Source organism: Xyrauchen texanus, chromosome 28, assembly GCF_025860055.1.
Source record: "Xyrauchen texanus isolate HMW12.3.18 chromosome 28, RBS_HiC_50CHRs, whole genome shotgun sequence".
Lineage (NCBI taxonomy): Eukaryota > Metazoa > Chordata > Actinopteri > Cypriniformes > Catostomidae > Xyrauchen > Xyrauchen texanus.
Window position 1 is genome coordinate 28,042,146 of NC_068303.1, and position 23,574 is coordinate 28,065,719.

At 39.5% G+C, this 23,574-nt stretch overlaps 1 protein-coding gene across 2 annotated transcripts in view; it reads right to left on the reverse strand.

Moving 5' to 3' along the window:
• Window positions 1–23,574, reverse strand: part of LOC127622294 (ubiquitin carboxyl-terminal hydrolase 24-like) — a 91,745-nt gene that overhangs the window by 18,596 nt on the left and 49,575 nt on the right. For both annotated transcript variants that reach the window (XM_052096356.1, XM_052096358.1), the window contains 24 exons: window positions 23,534–23,574; window positions 23,324–23,439; window positions 22,330–22,396; window positions 20,815–20,925; window positions 20,424–20,522; window positions 14,954–15,127; window positions 14,395–14,480; window positions 13,458–13,566; window positions 12,890–13,048; window positions 12,006–12,103; window positions 8,637–8,732; window positions 8,075–8,303; window positions 7,825–7,987; window positions 7,207–7,362; window positions 6,602–6,672; window positions 6,294–6,454; window positions 3,946–4,007; window positions 2,283–2,474; window positions 2,076–2,190; window positions 1,827–1,971; window positions 1,615–1,734; window positions 1,334–1,459; window positions 182–280; window positions 11–93 (listed from right to left, as the gene is read on the reverse strand). The exon at window positions 23,534–23,574 is cut by the window's right edge and continues 13 nt beyond it. In XM_052096356.1, the coding sequence (XP_051952316.1) occupies window positions 11–93; window positions 182–280; window positions 1,334–1,459; window positions 1,615–1,734; window positions 1,827–1,971; window positions 2,076–2,190; window positions 2,283–2,474; window positions 3,946–4,007; window positions 6,294–6,454; window positions 6,602–6,672; window positions 7,207–7,362; window positions 7,825–7,987; window positions 8,075–8,303; window positions 8,637–8,732; window positions 12,006–12,103; window positions 12,890–13,048; window positions 13,458–13,566; window positions 14,395–14,480; window positions 14,954–15,127; window positions 20,424–20,522; window positions 20,815–20,925; window positions 22,330–22,396; window positions 23,324–23,439; window positions 23,534–23,574 (2,878 nt within the window). The remainder of the gene's footprint in view (window positions 1–10; window positions 94–181; window positions 281–1,333; window positions 1,460–1,614; window positions 1,735–1,826; window positions 1,972–2,075; window positions 2,191–2,282; window positions 2,475–3,945; window positions 4,008–6,293; window positions 6,455–6,601; window positions 6,673–7,206; window positions 7,363–7,824; window positions 7,988–8,074; window positions 8,304–8,636; window positions 8,733–12,005; window positions 12,104–12,889; window positions 13,049–13,457; window positions 13,567–14,394; window positions 14,481–14,953; window positions 15,128–20,423; window positions 20,523–20,814; window positions 20,926–22,329; window positions 22,397–23,323; window positions 23,440–23,533) is intronic.

A 23,574-nucleotide genomic window follows, 5' to 3' on the forward strand; every position in this document is an offset into this window, starting at 1 on the left:
TAATGCTTACCTGTGTGGGCAGTCTTTGCATATCTTCTGATCAGAGAAAATTCCCTGGAATGTGTTCTTGAAGATCTGCTCTCGACCGATTTTCTAAAGGGAGCCAACATGAATATTAAAAACCAACTTCAGTGTATTGATACATACTTATGTTTATACATAGAGAGCATGTGAACTGTACCTTAAGATGTTCATCGAGCTGGTCCACTAGACTGGTGAAAAACTCATAGGCGTCCTGCTGTTCTCGCACGTATAATTCTTTATTCCACATCTTAAAGATCTGCGTCAAAACACAATACCAATGTGATGAGATTGATCAAGTATTTGGCCTTAAAGGGATAGTTCACCCAAAAATGAAAATTTTCTCATTATTTACTCACCCTCATGTCATCCCTGATGTATATGACTGACTTTCTTCTGATTTTTTGAAGAATATTTCAGCTCTGTAGGTCCACACAATGAACGGGAATGGTGGCCAGAACTTTGAATCTCCAAAAAGCATATAAATGCAGCATAAAAGTAATCCGTAAGACTTCAGTGGTTTACTTCATGTCTTCTGATGTGATATAATCAATGTTGGGAGAGAACAGACCAAAAATGTAACTTTTTTTTTCACTGTACTGGTATATCTTGCATCACAGTCTCTAGGCACAATCATGATTACACTTCCTAGTGCTTGAGACATGCATGAGATGGTGCTAGGAAGTGTAATCAAGCTTGAAATCATGACTGCCAAGGAGAATGCTGTTTTCAAGGGTTACATATTGGTCTTTTCTCACCCAAAACAAATTGGATCACTTCAGAAGTGAGAGAGTTTTATGGATTACTTTTATGCTGCATTTATGTGTTTGTTGGAGCTTTACATTTTTCACTTGCATTGTTTGGACCTACAGAGCTAAAATATTCATCTAATAATCTTTGTGTTCAGCAGAAGAAAGAAAGTCACACATATCTGGGATGGCATGAGGGTGGAGAAAGGATGAGACAGTTTTCATTTTTGGGTGAACCTTTAATTCTGATGAATTAAAGGTTAAAATATGTTTTTGCATGTTATTGTTTTCATTCGTCTAACTTTAAAAAGATTATTTCTATAAATTAAGCAACTTGTGTATTGAGAGAATAAAAAAGAATGATATTTTCCAATGTTCTTGTGTCGCTAATAAACTACAGATCAAATAAACAGTTTGACACTGGTATTTTAGACATTTGGCAGCATCTATTCAAGGCTCAGTTAACAAGCAGTGTCTGCATGTTTTTGTTGCTCAGTTGGTAGAGCATGGCACTAGCAATGCCAAGGTCAATGATAAAATGCATAGACAAATGTAAATCTAACCTTCCAGAAGTTCTCAGGTACATAGTACTGCAGTTTACTCTCCATCAGGTGACCAAACAGAGACTGAACCTGACAGAACACACTCTCCTCTGGGTTTTCTGCATCATCTTCAATTGACAACACAGCCTATACACACACACACACACACACACACACACACATATACACACAAAGAAAACCCTTCATTTAATTATGAAGTAAAGCAGCAGGAAGGACTTCTCCTTGCAATGCACTCCACTCTTTCCAAGGCTTAGGGCATCACCTAGTGGAGTAACATGTACCTCAGGCAGACCAGGCTGCATATAGAGCTGCTGGAACACTGCATTCATGTAGCAGGTTGCACCACCGTTCTTCAGCCCCACAAAGCCAGACACAGAACGACTGTCTACAGGAGGAAGGTACTGAAAAAACACAAACAATAACAAAAATATAATTTCTTTACTCCACCTCTGACACGAGAGTGAGACTGATATAGAGTGATGAAGGGACTCACATCAAACTCTTTGGTCAGGGAGGGGTCTGACTGATGGTGCATTGACAAGAGTTCACTAGTGATGAGCTGCAAGTTAGTGAGAGAGCTGTCAGCCAACATGACCAGAACCTCATAGGCTGCCAGACGACTGCTTACTGTACTGCACCTGCGAGCCAGACAGATGAAAAGACAGACAGAGGAGTTTGGGTTGAGCTACAGGCAATTTCAGAGACGTCCATGTCAGTGTGCAAAATGTGTGTTTGTTCTAACTTTGGGTGGAAGTCGTGGATAGATGCGGTAGTGCTAGACGAGCTGTCACTGTTCAGGATGATTCGAGACGCTCTGAAGAGGAAGTCGTCCAACAGCTGCAGGATCAGAGATGGTCCTGCAACAGATGAAACACAAGAACTGTTCTACTCCACATCTCCACATTTGTGTTATATTTATCTGGAAATAAATTAAAGTTGAGTGGCTGACCAAACTGCTCTTTCTCGCTGCCGCAGAGGGACAGCAGGGTTTTGATGAGGCGCAGGTGTCCGGCTAGCAGGATGTTGTCAGCTTCGCTTGTTTCCAGCTCGCTGGTCCAGGTCGGCTCAAAATTATCAAGCCAGCTGATCTCATCCTCCAGCATGGCTGCCGGGCTGATCTGAAGCTGCTCCATCTCAGCCACTAAAGAAAAAGAAACAAATCAAATGACTGAGTATTTCCAATGGAATCTAAAGTTTATTGCTAAGGCTATCTTAGCCATAATATATTTTATTAAACGTCTAATTTTTGTGTGGAAAGTAATGCAAATTATGTTCACTTTCTAATTAACTGAATACATAAGGCTATCTTGTCCATAATTTAAAACTCATTAAAAGTCTTATTTTTGCATAGAAATGATGTAATTAATGTTCTATTTTAGAGATCCATCATAAATCAAGTTTACTAAACAATATTAAGACATTACAGTTAATAAGTATTGGCATAACAAACGTTAAAACCTTCTATTAAAAGACTATTGACCCCATTGCAAATTGTATTGATTTGTTTTGTATTTATTAGGTGGTATTCAAGTTTATATAAATATATGGTAACACTTTACAATAAGGTTCTATTTGTTAACATTAGTAAACAATATTAGTTACCATGAACTAACAGTGAACAATAATTTTACAGCATTTATTAATCTTGGTCAATGTTAATTTCAACATATATTTATACATTTTTGAAAATCAAAAGTAGTTTATGTTAACATAAGTAATGCATTTTGAACTGACAAATGAACTGATGAATAAATACTGTACAAATATATTGTTAATTGTTAGTTCATGATACCTAATGCATTAACTCATACCCTGTCTACACCGGGTGTGTCCGTTGACAGTACGCAACGCATCGGCTTGAGGCTGTCCACACTGGATGTATCGTGCGAACATTTTAAACTGCTCTAAACCATGTTGTTGGCAGTAGTAGTACCAGCGTGAACAGCGCAAAAAAGGAATGGGACACCCGTTTACTGTTTCTCACAACAGACGCTTCCAGTATAGACAGCATCATTGATTATAATGGGGTTCTATTGATTTTGACGCTTCACGAAGCAACGCCTGCATCAGGTGTAGACAGGGTGTAATAACAAATGGAACCTTATAGTAAAGTGTTACCAAATATATTAAGTATTTATGACTAATTATTTGGGGTTTACCAAGTTACCAATACACTAAATATTGTATCAAAGACAACTTGACTCCCTGTTCTGAAGTAAAAGTTTTACCTACTCAAGTTGTTAGATTACCACTATTTATTAAGTTAGTAGGTTAGGTTTAGAGGTAGACCGATATATCGGTTTTATCAATTAATCGGTGCCGATAGCAAAAGTTGCTGCTAAATGGATAATATCATTAACTATTCAGTAAATTAGAAACTGAGCATTACTTTTAATAAGTTGTAAATTATGGCTAAGATAGCCTACATTTAATTAATTGCTAATTAATGTCTTATTCATGCTTAACTAATGTTTTATTGTGGATCCTTAAAAAACTTGTCATCTTATTCTCAAATTCTTTTAGTTAAGCAGAACAACAGCACAAATGACACTCCCACAAAGTTATATTGATATCTGAAGGCTCAAGTTTTGGAAATAAGGCAGAACACTTACTGGTCAAGTCATCCAAGAGTTGGCACCTCAGGTCAAAATAATCTGTGCACTGCGAAAGCAACCTAAAGAAAACATCATAATAATTTTACCTAAATATTTCATTACATTTCAAGTTTCACAGGTATTTCCAAAGCCTAAAATATATTGTTTTTTTTTTTTCCATGGGCCTTTTACAGTTGAAAGTAGCATTAGACTGATATATTGGCCATAGTTGCTATTCCACTTCATATCACGCTAATGTTTAACCACCAAAAAGTATCTAAATACTTCTTAATTTTGAACACTAAAGATATTGTTTGATTTCAAACCCAACAAACTTCTTTTTGTAAAATATTGTTATATAATGCAAGGACATTTACAGTTACATACACTGGCGGACAAATGTTTGGATTTTGCTCTTATGGAAAGAAATTGGTACTTTTATTCACCAAAGTGGCATTCAACTGATCACAATGTTTAGTCAGGACATTAATAACGTGAAAAATTACAATTAAAATAATAAAAAAAAGTGTTCAGAACTTCTTTAACCATTTCAAAAAATCCTCCACGTCCAGCAATGACAGCTTTGCAGATCCTTGGCCTTCAGACTGTCAGTTTGTCCAGATACTCGGGTGACATTTCACCCCACACTTCCTGTAGCACTTGCCGTAGATCTTGTCGGGCACTTCTCACACACCTCACAGTCTAGCTGATCCCATAAAAGCTCAATGGGGTTAAGATCCACAACACTCTTGTCCAGTCATCTGTTGTCAAATGTCTGTGTTTCTTTGCCCACTCTAACCTTTTCTTTTTGTATTTCTGTTTCAAAAGTGGCTTTTTCTTTGCAATTCTTCTCATAAGACCTGCACCCCTGAGTCTTCTCTTTATTGTTGTACATGAAACTGGTGTTGAGCAGGTAGAATTCAATGAAGCTGTCAGATGAGGACATGTGAGGCATCAATTTCTCAAACTTCAGACTCTGATGTACTTATCCTCTTGTTTAGTTGTACATCTGGCCTTCCACATCTCTTTCTGTCCTTGTTAAAGCCAGCTGTTCTTTGTCTTTGAAGACTGTAGTGTACACCTTTGTATGAAATCTTCAGTCTTTTGGCAATTTAAAGCATTGTATAGACTTCATTCCTCAAAACAATTGACTGACGAATTTCTAGAGAAAGCCATTTCATTTATTTTTTAAATAGTGATGGTGCTGTTTTTTTACATCAGTAATGTTCTGACTATAATTTGTGATCAGTTGAATGCCACTTTGGTGAATTCAAGTACCAATTTCCTTCCAAAACAGCAAACTCTGTACATTATTCCAAACTTTTGGCCACCAGTGTATATTTTCAGTGTGACTTAAGAGTCTAAATTGATCTTTAACTTCTCTTCTGTAAATTTCTAACTTGATGTATTTCCTGCCAAAGACTTGATTCACTGGACAATGAACCCGTTTCTCTGTGTACAATATTTGAGAGAGAGAGAGAGAGAGAGAGAGAGAGAGAGAGAGAGAGAGAGAGAGAGAGAAAAACCCTTTCCTTTTCAAATTATTGTGCACAAAAACAACAGTTTGTCATCTTATTTATAACATCATATGAAGTATAAAGTAATATCATAAATAAAGTGAGTTCATGGTAGTATTTACAGTGCCTATAGAAAATCATCATACACCTTTGGAATGGTCACTTTTTTCGTCTTGCAGCCGGTGAAAAAACCCATTTAAAAAAAAAAAATGCCCAGCTTTATTTGCAAATTTTGCCTTTCAACATTTAAGTAACCAAAAAGACAACAGTTCCACAAATGTGTAAAAGATGAAAAAATAGAATAACAGGGTTAAAAAGTTATCATACCCCTGAATTTAATACTTTGTAGAGCTATATCTTGCTTTAATGATCATAAATGAGCCATCAGCCTGTTTGGATCTCTACTAGCTTCAGACATCTATATTGGGGAATATTTGCCCACTCTTCCTTGCAGAATTGTTAGAATTGTCACAAAGCGGTGTGAGCGGTAATGGACTGCTCTCTTCAAGTCCATCCACAGGTTTTCCATTGGATTTAGTGAGGGCTCTGATTGGTTGCACCTGATTAAGTTTGTAATAGCTACTCTTAGAGGGCTGATCACTTATCTAAACCAGGTATTTTACCAATTCATATTTTATAGCTGTTATTGTCACTTTGATGGTTATAATGTTATAATGTGTAAACACAGCTGGAAAAGATTATATTTAATTTATTTACATTTGCAGGGTGTAATGTGACAAATGATAAGGATTTGACAAGATATGATGACTGTCTAAAGGCACGGAATGTAGTGATTGAACGATTAAACAGGTGTTATATGATAAAGCATGCACATTTAGTGTGTCTGACCTTTGGTTTACACCCCTCATGATGCTGGTTGGGGACCAGAGAGGAAGCTGAGCTGTCAGAACCACCTTTAGCAGGAAGAGGTTGGGCTTCTGGAGATCAGGGTACGCCGACGTGTCCGACTGACTAAGAGTGTACAGCTGATCACAAGCGACACGTCGGATCTGTGTGTAAGTGTGTGTGTTTGTGAGTGCAAGGGAAAAATGTGAAAAAAGGAGGAACAATATCTCAGAAGTCATTCTAAATAAGAAGAGTGTAATCTCACAGTTAAAAAGATCATCAAACAGGACTGCAACAACGCACAAACTGACCTCTCCACTGGATGACCCCAGCAGGATATCAATGATGAAATCATTCACAGAAGGCAGAGTGTAAAATGAACCTTGAAAGAGAATGAAAAGAGTGATTTCAAAAGTATGTATGCCAAAAAAAGGGCAGTTTTCATATGTATGTGAGAGGAAAGTGTTGCTTTGTTCAGAATAGTATACATCCTTACTACTCAGTATGTATACTGTGCACAGGTTGCACATTTGTTTGTGTGCATGAGGTCATGCCACAACAATGTAGCATGCAACTGTTTGAAACATTAATGATGCATACAATTTAACTTATAATAAAAAATTAAAAATAAATAGTTATGCAGCAGTATCACTGACGTGCACAGAACGGGGGCTACACAAATCTAAAGTTGTCCTTTTGGTGGAGCGGATATGCTTTAAGAGTGGCAGGCTGAAGTGGGCAGCACAACTCCTCTCCCTGCTTAGGTCTGTGCACGTCACTGTAGTGTATACACTCTTTATACAGCAGAGTATTCAGAAATGTATTAAGCCAATATTTAATTCAGTACATAGCCGAACATGTTTAAGTTATTTCAAAAACACTGGCTTCCCCCTCATGAGTGTGTTTATTTTCTTACAGAGTTGTTGGCAGCGTAACTGAAGGCATGTGACAAGTAAAGAGAGCGCCTCTCGTGCAATGATGGTGTCTTTGATCGACACAAACAGCTGTTTAACGCAGATTCCTGCCTGTAATGTGGTGATCTCTCCCTCACTCCCAGAGCTGCAGTTACTTCCTACAACACACACACAAAGAGAGAGAGAGAGAGAGAGAGAGAGAGAGAGAGAGAGAGACATTGATTAGGGGACACCAGACAGTGCTCAGACATGTTCTGAAGGTGCGTTCACAGTTTCTTGCATTCGAAAAAGGCTAGATGGAGTGCAACAGAATGGACTCTGAACTGTTTTTAGCTTGACATTCCAAGCTCATGTTGCAGCTTTTCCAAACTCGTACAACATTCTTTCTTCCATGGAACACAAAAGGAGATGTTATCCTAAGTCACCATTCACATACATGGGATCATTTGCAAACTAGGAAAGTAAATAGTGACTGAGGCTATCATCTTTTCTGTTCCACAGAGGGGTTTGGAACAACATGACAATAACTTTTGGGTGAATGATCCCTCCTAAAAATAGCAAGCTAAAAAAATCTAGAAAAACTTGTCCTGACATATCTCTTGTGTTGATCAGAGCCTCACCTGTGCTGCTGACCCTGCTGCGTACACCAAGCGGTAGGAGTGAGTTGGTCGTCTCTCTGATTGGCTGGCTGCTGCCAACTAGGTCTAATCGACCTGCAGCCGCCGCCCATGTGAGCCGCATGAAACATGCCACTGTGGATGTAAAGTCTCCCACCTCCATTGTCTGAAATGACAAATCTGAGAAGTCAGAGGGGAGCAGAAAAGAATAACTTTCGATAAAATTAAAAACGCATCGCTAACTCTAACGCACCTGTATGGCGACACGAGCTGCTGGTATGATTTCCTCCACTCTGATGGACGTTCTGTCAGACATGGACACCTGCCTGTAGGAGGACTTCTCTGGCGTTCCGCAGACAGAGAGCTGTCGACCGCTCTGCCGCCCCGCATTACGGAACGGCCTAGAGGACAAAGTGTCCAGACCATCCTTGCTCAACTCTTCATCCAAGATACTGGGCATGGCCTGCCCTACTAGCAGGAACCTACAGGGAGAGACAAAGTCCTAGTATGAAAATCTAAATGGAGCTTATCAGGATACTTTTCAACATGTTTTCATAAACACTTAGACCATGTTTACACCTGGTAATGACACAAATGCAACACCACTTGTGATTGGATTTTGCCGAGAGGAGGGTGGATTCATGACTGCATACATTACTAAACTACATCAGTGAATCGCTGCCAGAATCTAGCCAAAATTAGGTATTTTGTACTATTCTGAAAACATTATATTCGGTTTCCAGAGACTGACAAAGAGTGCAAAGCAGCTGCAGGCAGATGGACTAGACTAGCTAGACTGATAAATGAGATCACACCTGGCCAGCTGCAGGCAGATGGAATAGACTCCCTGTCTGGTCTCATAGTCCACTTCAGATGGGATGGAGTCTCTCTGCATGACGTTAACCACCAGACTGAGAGCAGAGAGAGAGAGAGAGAGAGAGAGAGAGAGAGAGAGAGAGAGAGAGAGAGATGGTGCAATGCACAGTTTAATGATTACACCATCCAGCCCTATTAAAGTAGTTCACCCAGAAATGAAAATTCTAATAATTTAGTCACCCCCATGCCATTCCAGATGTGTATGATGTGTAGGTTCATACAATGCAAGTGAATGGTGATCAGAACTTTGAAGCTTGAAAAAGGACATAAAAGGCAGGTTTTTGGACATTCAAAGCTCAGGCCCGCATTCACTTTGGGGTCCCTTTCAATCTTCGTTCGTGTTCTCAGATTTATGAAAGTTTTTGTATTTTCAAAACGTGAGTTGGTACGAATGAAATTTACACCTGCTCCAGATGTGTAAATTGTGCGTAAGACATCCAAACACGTTGCGTTCTTTCAGGCAAACTGTCATGAATATGAATAGTGAATAGAAATAAAAGTGAAATGAAAAAATGAAAAAAAAAAAAAACTAATAAATTAAATGAGTGAAATTAACCTTAAAAATAACATATTAACATAAATATATATATATATATTTTTTTTTAAACCATAGTCTATATTTATTTAGAAACATTTACTTGCTGCTTGAATAAATTTTTTCAAAGTTGAATTTATTTACCCCAACTCTACTTTTTGCTTTTCCAGCAGAAGTGCTTGATTTTTCTCAAAAGAATTAATGCCCTCTAACGTGACTGGTGACTTTTTTTTTTATTTGATATGAGCACTATAATTTAGGTTTCATAATTTAATACAGGCATTGGTAAATTGTGTTCAGTTGATAACGTATGCTCAATGCTAATGCTGTTATGCTGATTTGAAATTGAATCCGGCAAATGTATTAAATCAGTTGAAGGCAACACTGCTTAATAAAGCCCCTGGTCCAGATGGTATTTGTATTGAAGCACTGTGCAGAACAGCTCGGTGTGTCTTTTCACTCACTTTTCCAGTCTTCACTGGACCAAAGCTTAGTTCCACAGCTGTGGAAAAGTTCTACAATTGTTTTTATTCCTAAGAGAGATAAGCCTGGCATTTGAATGACTACCGACCAATTGCTCTAACCTCATTGGTTATGAAAGCGTTAGAGAGGCAGGTCAAAGCCCATATCTGTTGGAGTTTGCATGTCGTGCTAGAAGAGGCGTGGATGATGCAAATCTGTTTTTGTTAAATACTCTTCATCATAATTTTGATAAGGATGGGGTCTTTGCTCGAAAACTTAATGTGTAAATATTAAGGGGGTGTTCCAAATGAAAGAAACAAAAAGTAACAGTCAGTATCTGGTGTGGCCAACAACTACATTAAGTACTGCAGTGCATCTCCTCCTCATGAGCTGCACCAGATTTGCCAGTTCTTGCTGTGAGATGTTACCCCACTCTTCCACCAAAGTTCCCGGCCATTTCTAGGGGAATGGCTCTAGCTCTCACCCTCTGATCTAACAGGTCCCAGACGTGCTCAATGGGATTGAGATCCGGGCTCTTCGCTGGCCATGGCAGAACACTGACATTCCTGTCTTGCAGGAAATCACACACAGAACAAGCAGTATGGCTGGTGGCATTGTCATGCTAGAGGGTCATGTCAGGATGAGCCAGCAGGAAGGGTACCACATGAGGGAGGAGGATATCTTCCCTGTAATGCACAGCAATGACAACAAGCTCAGTCCGATGATGCTGTGACACACCACCCCAGACCATAACGGACCCTCCACCTCCAAATCGATCCTGTTCCAGAGTACAGTCCTCGTTGTAACGTTCATTCCTTCGACGATAAACACCTGTCCGACCATCACCCCTGGTGACACAAAACCACGACTAGTCAGAGAAGGTCACTTTTTACCGGTCCTATCTGGTCCAGCGAAGGTGGGTTTGTGCCCATAGGCGACATTGTTGCCGGTGATGTTTGGTAAGGACCTGCCTTACAACAGGCCTACAAGCCCTCAGTCCAGCCTCTCTCAGCCTATTGCGGACTGTCTGAGCACTAATGGAGGGATTGTGTAACTCAGACAGTTGTTGTTGCCATCCTGTACCTGTCCCTCAGGTGTGATATTCGGATGTACCGATCCTCTGCATGTATTGTTACACATGGTCTGCCACTGCGAGGACCGTCAGCTGTTGTTCCTGTCTCCCTGCGCGTATAGTTTATTTTAGGGAAAAACTCATTAGTGAGTTTAATCTTAATCGAGGACTTGTTTTATGGATAATGGAGTTTTTAACTGGAAGAAAGCAGAAGGTCAGGGCAAATAGAGTTTTATTAGATGCACTATACAGTTTAACAGGTTCACCCCAAGGATGTGTACTCTGACCAATTTTGTATATTCTGTTCACAAATGACTGCCAAAGTCACCATGCAAACCATTATGTAATTAAACATGCAGACGATACAGTTCTTCTTTCCCTGTTTTCAAGTTCAGACACAGGAGTTTATTACATGGTGTGACCGTATGAAATTGGAAAGAAAAGGAGTTAGTCGATTTTAGAAAAAGAGCTCCTGTGCCAGAACCGGTTGACATCAATGGGGTAGAGGTTGACACAGCGGATGAATACAAGTACTTGGGGACAATTTTTTATAAAACATTCAAGTTTGAACGGAACACTGAGGGATTATTACAAAGTCACAACAAGGACTACATGTGCTGAGGAAATTGAACTCCTTCGGTGTTCAAAGGTCTATTCTTATAACTTTTTACATTTCCTTTATAGAGAGTATTTTGTGTTTCTCTTTCATATGTTGGTTTTCCTCACTGTCTATCAAAAACAAAAACCGCCTTCAAGCCATTGTTAAACTATGCACTTCATTCATAAATCTATTTAATTACTCTTCAGCATAGATTAACAGCATTTACTAGCAAGTCTGGTGACTCCCTTATATGGCGTTTTCATGGGTGTGGATTATGATAATTGTGAACGTGATGAACGTACATATACATGTTTTACAAACACATCTGGGGAGTACAAAGGATTTAAGAATACGGTGGAAAGTTTTCGGTCCATTTTATGTGCAAATTACTCCGAATTTACTTATACATTTACAAATGTTTCATGAATGAGACCCATTCTATGGAAATCAGTGAACAGGATGTTCCTCAAAAATGAACCTTTTGTGTCCCATGGAAGAAAGTCATAATAGTATGGAAAGACATAAGGGTTAAGTAAATGATGGCACAAGTCATAGACTTCAAGTCTACACAATGTTTTGGTGATAAGGATACATGATAAGGTCCTGGAGGGAATTGTGAGTAAAAAGCAGACCACTACCTGAGACCTCCAGCTTTGAGGAAGTTCTCACAGAAAGATTTGACGCTGGTCTTTGCCATTTCATCATCAGATGTGGGCATCAGCTTAGAGCTTAAAACCTATGAGAAGAGACGGGGGTAAATGTGTGTGTATACAGCAGGTGTAAACAACAAGTCACAGACCCAAACTGACAGAGAACTGATTGATTACTGCACCACGATAACAAGGGAAGCCTGTTTGACCCGCCCTGTGCTCTCCTGTCCCTTAAGAATGCATATCAAGAAGAACCTGGATGACTTTAAAAATATTTTATGCAGGAAAAACCTGCACTAGAGTAACATCTGTGCCAATAGCATCATCAAACTTAACTAGTTTTATGCTTGCCCATGCAAAATTTGGCATATTGATGGAATATGGTTATCAGAGCATTTGCCTTTGTGTTACTATGTGGTTGATAAGGTGTTCTGAGTGATTTTTAGCATGTTGCTATGGGGTTCAGGGTGGTTGCTAATGCGTTGCTAGAATGACCTTGGTGGCTGCTTTCTGTACCAAGTCAAGAGAGCACAACTCCAAGTCTCTATGATATTCTTGTCCCTAGATATGGCTTGGCTACTTCCTTTAATGCAAGTCTTTGGTGTAAGTTTTTGGCTTTTGGCAGTTTTTTCGCCCATCCACCAGTTGAAAATTGTAGACTGATAGCTTAGAAAAGTAATAACATAAACGGTGCAGAACGAGTTATGTGCTGACTTTTAATACTAAGGGTTTGGAGTTCCAAATCCTAAATATGACAGTATTAATAGTGATGCTTGCCTTAGCCTTAACAGGTTTATTTATAGTTGTCTCAGTATGTGATACAGGGACAGCAGAAAGTATTTTAACATCAAAACAAGAAATGTGTTCGGTACCTCTAGGTTATAAAGCACTCTGAATGTAGACATGCCCGGGGCAGATGAGCGAAACAGAGACTCCAGGATGGAAGCTGCACTCTGCTGATGCTGCTGTTTACTGGACAGCGACGGAGACTTAGAGGCCTGAGAACCAGACCCTAGAGTAAACAAAGTTTTCTAAAGGGAGAGAGACAGAGAGGAAGAGATACTTATTTAATATCAGCCAGAGCACATTGTTCTCTGTGTTCACCCTGCTTTACAACAAACACGTTGGCATTTTATAGTCACAAGTTTGTGTTACCACTCTCAAAATGTAGAGTAATCTAGCCAGTGTACAGATTTGAAACCATTCCATTTTACCTACACTGCCAGTAAAAAGTGACCTACTCATAACTTATTACTACTATTTACAACATTTTACAATAAAAGTACTATAAAGTCAACAAAACTTTGAAAACACAAAAGTATGGGAAATATGTAATGACCAAATATCCTCATAAATATTATTTTATAGTTCAATATTGTATGTTTCATTTAAGGACTGTGAATATTGTCTTGGTCAGTAAACCAATGGTTCAGATGATACCTGGTGACTCCAGACGCTGGACTCTTTTGGCACAAAGTTATCGAGGGCATCCTGCACCTCCGGGTCAGTCGGGATGAGCAGCAACAACTTTCTTACACGTAAAGTTATTCTGGAAAGGAGAAAAGACAGCCGCACAGTTATTACATGAACTGATATAAAAAAAATTTAAAAAAAAAAACACAAAGTGGAGATTTTTAGTAAAAAGGACTAAAATATTGGTCTGTTTCTCAGTGTCTGGAATAGCATACTACTACTGCTTCTGACATATCTATGTATAACAGTAACAGTAAGGGTAGAATGCCTTTCCGAAAACGAACAACGTCTTGTTCTGCTTTTAGTGCTATTGTTTATACGTCAGTGTAATGTTCCAGTCAGACACACTGCAAAGGTTCCGCCCTATTCCAACCAGAGTTCAGCACTCACACGGAGCTGAATAAAACTTCAGAATCTAATGTTAAAATTGGTTTTCTCTCCTTTTTCTCCCAATTTGGAATGCCAAATTCCCAATGTGCTTTTTAAGTGGCGGAGGACGAATCCCAGCTGCCTCCGCATCTGAGACCATCAATCTGCACACCTTATCACATGGCTTGAGGCTTCACGGCATCCACCACGGCATCCACGCTCAACTCACCACACCAAGAATGAACCACATAGCAATCACGAGGAGGTTACCCCATGTGACTAACCTCCCTAGAAACCAGGCCAATTTGATTGCTTAGGAGACCTGGCTGGAGTCACTCTGCACACCCTGGTATTCCAACTAGCGAACTCCGGGGGGGGGGTAGCCAGCGTCTTTAACACTGAGCTACCCAGGCCCACACATTAAACATTTGTAATTAATCACATGCATTAACACATTAATTTTGTCAGCTCTAAGCAAAACCATAGACTGATCTACAAATACCAATATAGCTAAGAGGGTTTGTGGGTTGTTTACCTGGGTTCCTCCAAGTTGGCCAGCTGATAAAGCATCTCAAAAACATTACACACCAGCGCCATCACCACACCAGGAAGAGATTTCTCCTTCAATCATACACACAGGTATGATTTTACAGGGGAGAAGAGGTTCATAATAAAGCGATAGCCACGAGAGGCTGTGTGTTAGTGATTTTACAATAGGTAAAATACTGTGAACATTTCATACCTGTTGTAAAACATGGTAACATCCAGCCTTTCGTGGTTTGTCACTTTTATAAAACAGCAGCCACAGAAAAATGATAAATAAAAGATACCAATATTCAACAAATAAGTTAACAAAATAGACACTTCTTCCATCAAGTAATACAGTTAATTCATGTTAGGCTATTTCTAACCCTATCATGTGACCCGAATATGCCTCATCCAAATCAATATTGAGAGAGCCATTGTTTAGTAATGCAAAGTTTCTGTTTGTGTTTAAGATACTGAGTGTACACTTGCTCCATTAGGGTGTACTCAATTAAAAAAATATCCAGTCTTTGTTGTCAGATCAGTGTGTGTTGTGTGTGTGTGTGTACCTGCTCAAGAGCATATGCGGAGTTGAAGACCCCGCTGCTGCTGGAGCTGGCTGAGGCAGAGCTGTCCGCTGAACTGCCTGATGGAGTGCCTGTTCCTGAGCTCTTCACTGTCAGACTCTGCTCATCAGAAAAACCCAGCTGATTTAACAGCTTCTGGTCCCGATTCATCGTCAGCTACAAATATGTTCAAGAAGACCGCTGTTAGGGTTAAGTAGACGCTACATGCAAGTAGGTCATCAAGTCAAAATATTTGAAAAACTAAAATGTGTTTGAAGTTCAGACCTCTTGTAAAACCCCTTAAAATCTATGGACCTGCCAGCAGGTCCAAAGGGGGGGCACTATATCACAAAAACTTTAAAGTCCCTGGATACCTACAGTAAGTCATATGAGGTACCATTTGAAAGCTTGGAATCTGAACTTTTCAGAGATAGCCCGTTCTGCATTTATGTCACATAAAATAACAAAATAAGGCCCCAAAACATTTGCGTGCAAAAAAGCGTCCCCTAGAGGTAATGAGGTAGAAACATATATATGAAAACAAAAGTCTTTCACATAGCACATGACGGACAATCATGTATCATATGACAGCTCACATTCTTAGGTATGTGACTGTACATTATATTTTTTTGCCCTAATACCACAATTTGAAAGATTTACAAAAGAATCACAAAGTGAAATATGATTACTGTAAGTCATCAACTATAAAAACTACTTTTACCTTAGGCAGTTTACTAAAGAATGAGACATTTTTTTACTTGACGGTGAGCTTGCTTGGCTGAATACAATGTTATATTTTATAAATCCAGAACAAAATATGTAGTCCAGCAAGAAAAGAATGCTAACCAAATCATAAGAAAAATATGTTTTCGATGATTGATGATAGTGTACTTTATTGATGATCAAGTGTTATATTTCATCGCAAAGGGGAGAATCTCAGCTTTCTAATGATCCATAACCCTTTCATACATACCATCACACATATGTGACTGTGAATAAAAGGCCCCCGCAGAGCAGCGTCACACATGTGTGTCTGCAACAGCCAGTTACAATACAAGCTGCAAGATTCAAATCAGCTTTCGCGCCAACAGAGATGCGCAGAACAAGCGACTGTCATTCATATTCGCACAAATATTGAATCATAGTTCTTTCAAGCACATGATTAGTTTATTTTATACTCATACATCTAAAAGGTCACCAAAGTACCAAGGTAAAAAGTGTATAGCTCATATACAGCTGTGGCCAAATGTATTTGCAGTGACACAAATTTTGCAAAGTTTGCTGCTTCCGTATTTGTAGATTATTTTTTCACATGTTTCTATGGTATACTGGAAAACTATGATAAGCGTTCCATAAGTTTTAAAGGCTTTTATTGGCAAAAACACTCAATATATGCAAAGAGTCAATATTTAGTGTTGGCCCTTGTTCTTCATAACCTCTGCAATTCACTCTGGCATGATGGATATCAGCTTCTGGGCCAAATCCTGACTGATGGCGATCCATTCTTGCCTTATTAGTGCTTGGAGTTGATCACAATTTGTGGGCTTCTGCTTGTCCACTCACCTTTTGAGGATTGACCCCAGGTTCTCTATGGGATTAAGATACGGGGATTTGCCAGTCCACAGATCCAAAATTTCAAATGTAATGATCTCCGAGTCACTTCATTATTACACTTGCCTTGTGATATGTTGCTCCGTCATGCTGGAAATTGCACAAATCATCACCAAATTGCTCCTGGATTGTTGAGAGAAGTTCCTCCTGCAGGACGTTTTGATACCATTCTTTATTCATGGGAGTGATTTTGGGCAGGATTGTGAGAGAGCCCACTCCCTTGGATGAAAAGGAGCTCCACACATGGATGGTCTCAGGATGCTTCACTGTTGGCACGACACGGGACTCATGGTAGCATTCACATTTTCTTCTCCAGACTATTGATTTTCCAGATGTCCCAAACAGTTGGGAAGGGGCTTCATCAGAGAAAGTAATGTTGCACCAGTCTTCTGCTGTCCAATCCTTGTATTTCCTGCAGAATTTCAGTCTGTCCTTGATGTTTTTCTTGAAGAGAAGTGGCTTCTTTGCTGCCCTTCTTGACACCAAGCCATTGTCCAAAAGTCTTTGCCTCACTGTGCGTGCAGATGCACTCACACTAACCTGCTGCCAATATTGAGCAAGCTCTGCACTGGTGGTGAAAAGATTCTATAGCGGACTCCTCAGGAGGAAACACAGTGTCCTGCTGGACACTGTGGAACGTCTTGAAGCCTTCTTCACTGCAGTTGAACCTCTCTCCTTGAAGTTCTTGATGATCCGGTAAATGGTTCTTTCAGGTGCAAAATTCTTTGCAGCAATTTCCTTGCATGTGAGGCCATTTTGATGCAAAGCGATAATGGCTGCACGTCTTTCTTTAGAGGTAACCATTGCTAACAAGAACTCAAAGATTGGAAGCACTTCTTCCCTCCTTTTATAGCAATCATTCTGTTCTTATAATCTAATCAGAATGATCGAGTGATTTCACCTGACTAGTACTCGTTCACACTTTCCCAGGTGCTGCTGATATGATTAGCAGCACCTGGGAAAGTGTGAACAAGGTGCTGCTGATATGATTAGGGAAATTATGTTAGCTGGTCATTTTGTGCCAGGGCCAAAAAACTGTGAAATTTGGGTTTTTGTGATAAAGTAAAAATTTTTGGCCAATGAAGCTTTTTGCAATTATATAAAATGCATCTGATCACTCTGCACAATAATCTAGAAACAATGTGAATCAACACCACAACAACTGAAGCAGGAAGCTTTGCGAAACACAAAACTGATGTCACTACCAATACTTTTGGCCACGGCTGTATGCACAGTCAACACATCAAATAAGGTCATTCAATGCGTGCTGCCATGTTTGTTTACATTAGTGGTTATGCGATTGTCATTTGTTGCACAAACAGCTACTCAGGGTCTTTTCAAGCATATGATACCCTTATTTTATGTAACAGACAGCCAAATTGACACCAAAGTACCACAATATCAGTTCACTCCCAGTCAACACAGGGCGGTCATCCCTTGCATGAAGCCTTCTCCTTATTAGGTGCATATGCAGTTTTCATTCACACAAACAACAACTCAAACAGTCTTTTCAGGCATATGATACATTTGTTTCCTGTAACAGACTGCCAAACTGTCACAGAAGCACCACGATAACGGTTTATAAACTTGTATACTCACAGTGAACACAATCATGGTCATCCTGTGAACCCAGCAGTCTGTTTACATTAAGTGACGATGCAAAACAAAATAAAACAAGTACAGTAGACATAACCAGTTTGTTCATATGTTTATTATAGTAGATATAGTGCTGTTAAAATGTATTTGCCCCCTTCCTGGTTTGTTCACAAAATACAGTTTTCAAAAAAACTTTATTGAAGCAAAAAAGTTATTCAACACCTATATCACCCATGTGAAAAACAAACTGCCCCCTTCAACTAAATAGCTGGTTCTGCCACCTTAAGTAGCAACAACTGCTACCAAAGGCTTCTAAGAATCTCTCTTAAGAGGAGATCTGTCTTTCACAATGCTGTGGTGGCATTTTGCCCCCTCTTCTTTGCAGAACTGCTTTAGTTCAGCCACATTGAAGGGTTTGCGAGCATGAACTGCCAGTTTAAGGTCCTGCCACAGCATCTCAATTGGGTTCAAGTCAAAACTTTGACTAGGCCACTCCAAAATTTTAATTTAGCTTCTTTTGAGCCATTCAGAGGTGGACTTACTCCAATGCTTGCTGCATAATCCAGTTGCGATTGAGCTTCAACTCACGGACTGATGACCGGACGTTCTCCTTTAGGATTTTCTGTTAGAGAACAGTATTCATGTTTCCCTCATTTATTGCAAGTCACCCTGGCCCTGAAGCAGCAAAGCATCCCCACACGGTCACACTACCACCAACATGCTTGACCGTAGGTATGATGTTCTTTTTGTGGAATTCTGTGTTTGATTTATGTCAGATGAAATGGGACTGCTGCCTTACAAACAGTTCCACTTTCTACTCATCAGTACACAGAACATTCTCCCAAAAGGTTTGAGGATCATCATGGTGTGTTTTGGCCTGCGGTGGACTGGCGACCTGTCCAGGGTGTCCCCCGCCTTTCGCCCAATGTTAGCTGGGATAGGCTCCAGCCCCCCGCGACCCTGTACACAGGATAAGCGGTTGACGATGGATGGATGGATGGATGGATGGTGTGTTTTGGCAAAATTCAAACTGGCCTTGATTTTCTTCTGGGTTAGAAATTGTTTTCGCCTCACCATTCTTTCATGGATGCCATTTTTGCCCAGTGCCTTTCTGATAGTGGAGTCATGAACATTGAGTGACCTTTAGTGATGTGAGAGAGGCCTGCAGTTCCTTGGATGTTGGCCTTGGCTTTTTTGTGAATTCCTGGATGAGTTGTCGCTGTGCTCTTGATGGAATTTTGGAAGGTCGGCCACTATGGAAATGTTCACTACTGTGCCAATTTTCTCCATTTGGAGATAATGGCTCTTACTGTGGTTCTTTGGAGTCCCAGAGCCTTTGAAATAGCTTTGAAACCGTTCCCAGACTGATGCATTTCAATCACCATTTTCCTCATAATCTCTGGAATTTCTTTAGACCTTAGCATATTGTGCTACTGGGTGAGACCCTTTAGCCAACTTTATGCTGCTAAAAAGTAATATTGAGGTGTTGATTTGATTGGACAGGGCTGGCAGTAGTCAGGTCTGGGTGTGTCTAGTACAGCTGAACACCATTATGAATGCAGTTTTATATATTTAGGGAATTAGTAACTAAGGGAAAAAAATACTTTTTCCACACAGGCCCAGTTGAGTTGGTGTTCGATAACTTCTTTGCTTCAATAAATAACGTTATAATTTATAAAACTGTATTTTGTTTTTATTCAGATTGCCTTTGTTTTATGTTAGATTTTGTATACATTTTGGAAACAATTTAGTATGAGATACACACAAAAACAGAAGAAATCAGGATGGGGCCAATACTTTTTCACAGCACTGTGTACAGCCTTTTTATTTATTTTTTAATTGACAAGAAATCAAGAGTTAGTCAGTTAGTCAGATTGGTGACGCCCAGTCTAAATCGGGCAGGGGAGGAGTGTGACGAGGAGGGCTTGGCCGGCGCTGAATCAGCTGATCAGCGGGAGAGTGAGATAAAGGGGAGCCGGAGACATCAGTTCGAGAGAGAAAGACACATGCAGCCTGAATGTGTGTCTGTATTCGTTTATGCTTTGTGTTGTTTTAAGTTACGTTTGACATTAAAACATTACGTTGACTGTTCAGCCAGTTACAGCCTCCACCTTACAAATACATTTCAGAGAATAAAGGATCCTTATGAACTCAAAATTCTGCTACAGTCTCACAGCCACAGTGCTGGCATGTCTTATAGGATGGTTTGGCACCTGGGCAGTGCTCGGATATGACTGTGTTGGATCACAGTGTGTGTTTGACTTACCATGCTGTCATTGGCAAATATCTGCACATTGTCCACTGGACAGCTGAGCTGCTCTGCTATCTTCCATCTGATGCTGCCTATGGTCTCGTTGCTGTGGGCCTACACACACACACACACACACACGAAAAAGGATTCTTTTGATCAATGCATGCATATAAGGCAAATACCAGTCAGCAGAGTGAACGATTACCCAAGCAATTACACAGTGACTGTCTACCTGCCATCTTTCAATGTTCCTTCACACTCCAAATGGGGACAATGTTTGTTAAGTTCTCCATTTACATCAACTCTGCTTAAAAACATTATCCAAAATGTCTGCATGTGTGTGCTGCGACTGCCAAAATGGAAAGTGTTTTGTCTTTAGGAAGTATGTGTATGCATGTGACATTACCTCCAAGGTGAATGTGTCTTTGGTAGATTCGTAAGTGATGTGCAGTGTAACAGGATGGCCATGGAAAGACGCTCCATGAGGTAGAATAGTCCGAGGAACAGAATACAGGTCCTGAAACAGATACAGGTTCATGGCTCGATATTAAAGGGATAGTTCAACCAAAAAAAATTATCTAATTTATTCAACCTAATGCCATCTTCTGCTTCACACAAATGGAGATTTAAGAAGAATATCTCAGCTGTGTAGGTCCATACAATGAATTTGAATGGTGGCCAGAACTTTGCAGCTCAAAGGCATCATAAAGGCATCATAAAGTAATCCATAAGACCTCAGTAGTTCAATTCATGTCTTCAGAAGCAATATGATAAGTGTGGGCAAGAAACAGGTCAATATTTAAGTCCTTTTCTACAATAAATCTCCACTTTCACTACCATATTCTTCTTTTGTTTTTGCCGATTTGCATTCATTGTACATATCGCCACCTACTAAGCAGTGTTGGGTATTTATAGTAAAAAATACTCTGCTTCTCACCAACATCTATCATATCACTTCTGAAGATATTAATTTAAGCACTGAAGTCTTATGGATTACTGTTATGCTGTCTTTATTTGCTTTTTGGAGCTTTAAAATTTTGGTAACAATTCACTTCCATCATATGGACCTACATAGTTGAAAAATTCTTAAAATCTTAATTTGTGTTCAGCAGAAGAAATAAAGTCATACACATCTGGGAAGGCATGAGGTTGAGAAAATGATGAAAGAATTTTCATGCATGGGGAACCACCTGGTTTAGCACATCAAGGTGCATCACCTGTCTTTTGGAGTGTTTACATGTAAAAAATCTTAAGGAACAGTTCTAAAAGATAATCTTCAGTCAATGTCCCCTGTGGCCATAAAAGCTGCGGAGTTGTAATTCTCTTGTATGTGTTACCTAAATAAAGCTATTCTAAAGCAATCTTTCAATAAAGATTTCACTGATTGTGGTAATGAATGCCAGCAATATCGAATCTGACACATTAAACGTCAGCTTCTGAGCTTCATTTTACATGGTTCACTCAAATTTATTGAATAGACAAATGTGCTACCGTTAAAAAGCACTCCCTGTTCCAAATGACTATCAACAACAGGCCAATTAGTGTCTGTTAGACTGAACAGTTGGCTAAATGTCTCTTTTTGAATACACAGAGGAATCAACAGCATATCTGATCATTTCTGCAGATTCCTGGGATGATAATTCCTGAATATTGTATATAGCGTGACAGACTGTATGCCAGCTTTCAGTAATCAGACCTTAGCACTCTGCAGTTAAAAATCGAAATATTTTAACAAATTGCGGCTATTAAATAAAAGCAATGTCTGTCGTTATTCCGTTATGTCTAAACATTAAAAGTACTCCCATACTAGCTGTGAAGTGTGTGTGTGTGTTTCCAAGTATACTGTTGTACACTTAAATGACCTATAAGTAAAACAATATGAGATTTCCAGGAGTGTGTGCATGCTCAAATCAGCTCTCACCTCAATTGTGATGACATATCGCTCAGCCAATAACAGCAGTCTCTCAATGATCACCAGTTTACTGGACCTGAGGACACAGATGGGTATGTATGGTGACTTGTCACCCCAAGTCATCTACTGCCAGAGTAACCAAATGTCAATCTTAAAGCTGAAGTGTGTAATTTCTTCACCACCAAAAAACTATTTTTTCAAACCAAAGAGACCGCGTTAACAGTTTGAGGAAAACAAACTGCAAATGGCTTCCTTTTAGATAGATGTCACATATTAAGCTGGGATAGGAGAAAGTATTTTAACATTAAAAAAGTTACGTACTTCAGCTTGAATGAAATTAATATTCACCCTATCTATTTTCTAAATGCATGTTATTGATCTTATTGTGAACGATTCATCCATGAGTACGTCATAACACCATTTTATGGTAAAACGACAGACTTCTTCAATCATTTAGTCCACTTAAACCCTACCCCTTTCTTAAAAATACCACAACCTTGCGTAGAGTTGAACTAAGCATCAAACGCATGCTGGTGAAGATGGCAATGTGTATTTTTGTATGTTTTCCTTCAAAACTATCGTTACTTAAACAAAGCTTCCTTGGTTAAGGGTCTGCTTGCTTGAATTTACATTTCGAATTCGCGGTTGAGTTCAAGACATTACACGTCTGAATTGCTGAGGTGATCACTAATGAACACAATGCATCGGATGCTCCTGGTGTTTATTTATAATTTTTATTGGTTATCGTGGAATGCACAGTACAAGTGTTTTTCCCTTTATATTTAGTGTATTGTGATTCAAAATGTTAAAATATGGTTATCTTTTACTCACTTGTTTTTCAACGTCTACAGCCTCTTCGTAAGAAAAGGCTGTGATGTAATCTTGCGTTTATGTTGTCAGTTTGATCGTAAATGTGTTGAGATTGCTGCTCTATTTCACCAATAACGGCTCTGACTCGAACAACAAATAAAGATGGTCAACTATGCCAAAGCTATCCTGATACCTGGATGGAGATTGCACTGATGTAGCAACTGTTGGCATAGCAGTGGCTGTCAGCATCTTGGTAGCCCGGGTAACAGCATGTGTGAGGGTCGGGCCACCCAGTGCAGAGCTAGCAGCCTGTGTACGATAGTGAGAGGATTTTTTAAATCCTTTCATCACCACAGGCAAAACAATTACATGATGAAATGGCATTTCATATTCTAACACTCACCTCCAATCTCTTATAGCAATCAGCAATAAACTTCTTATGTA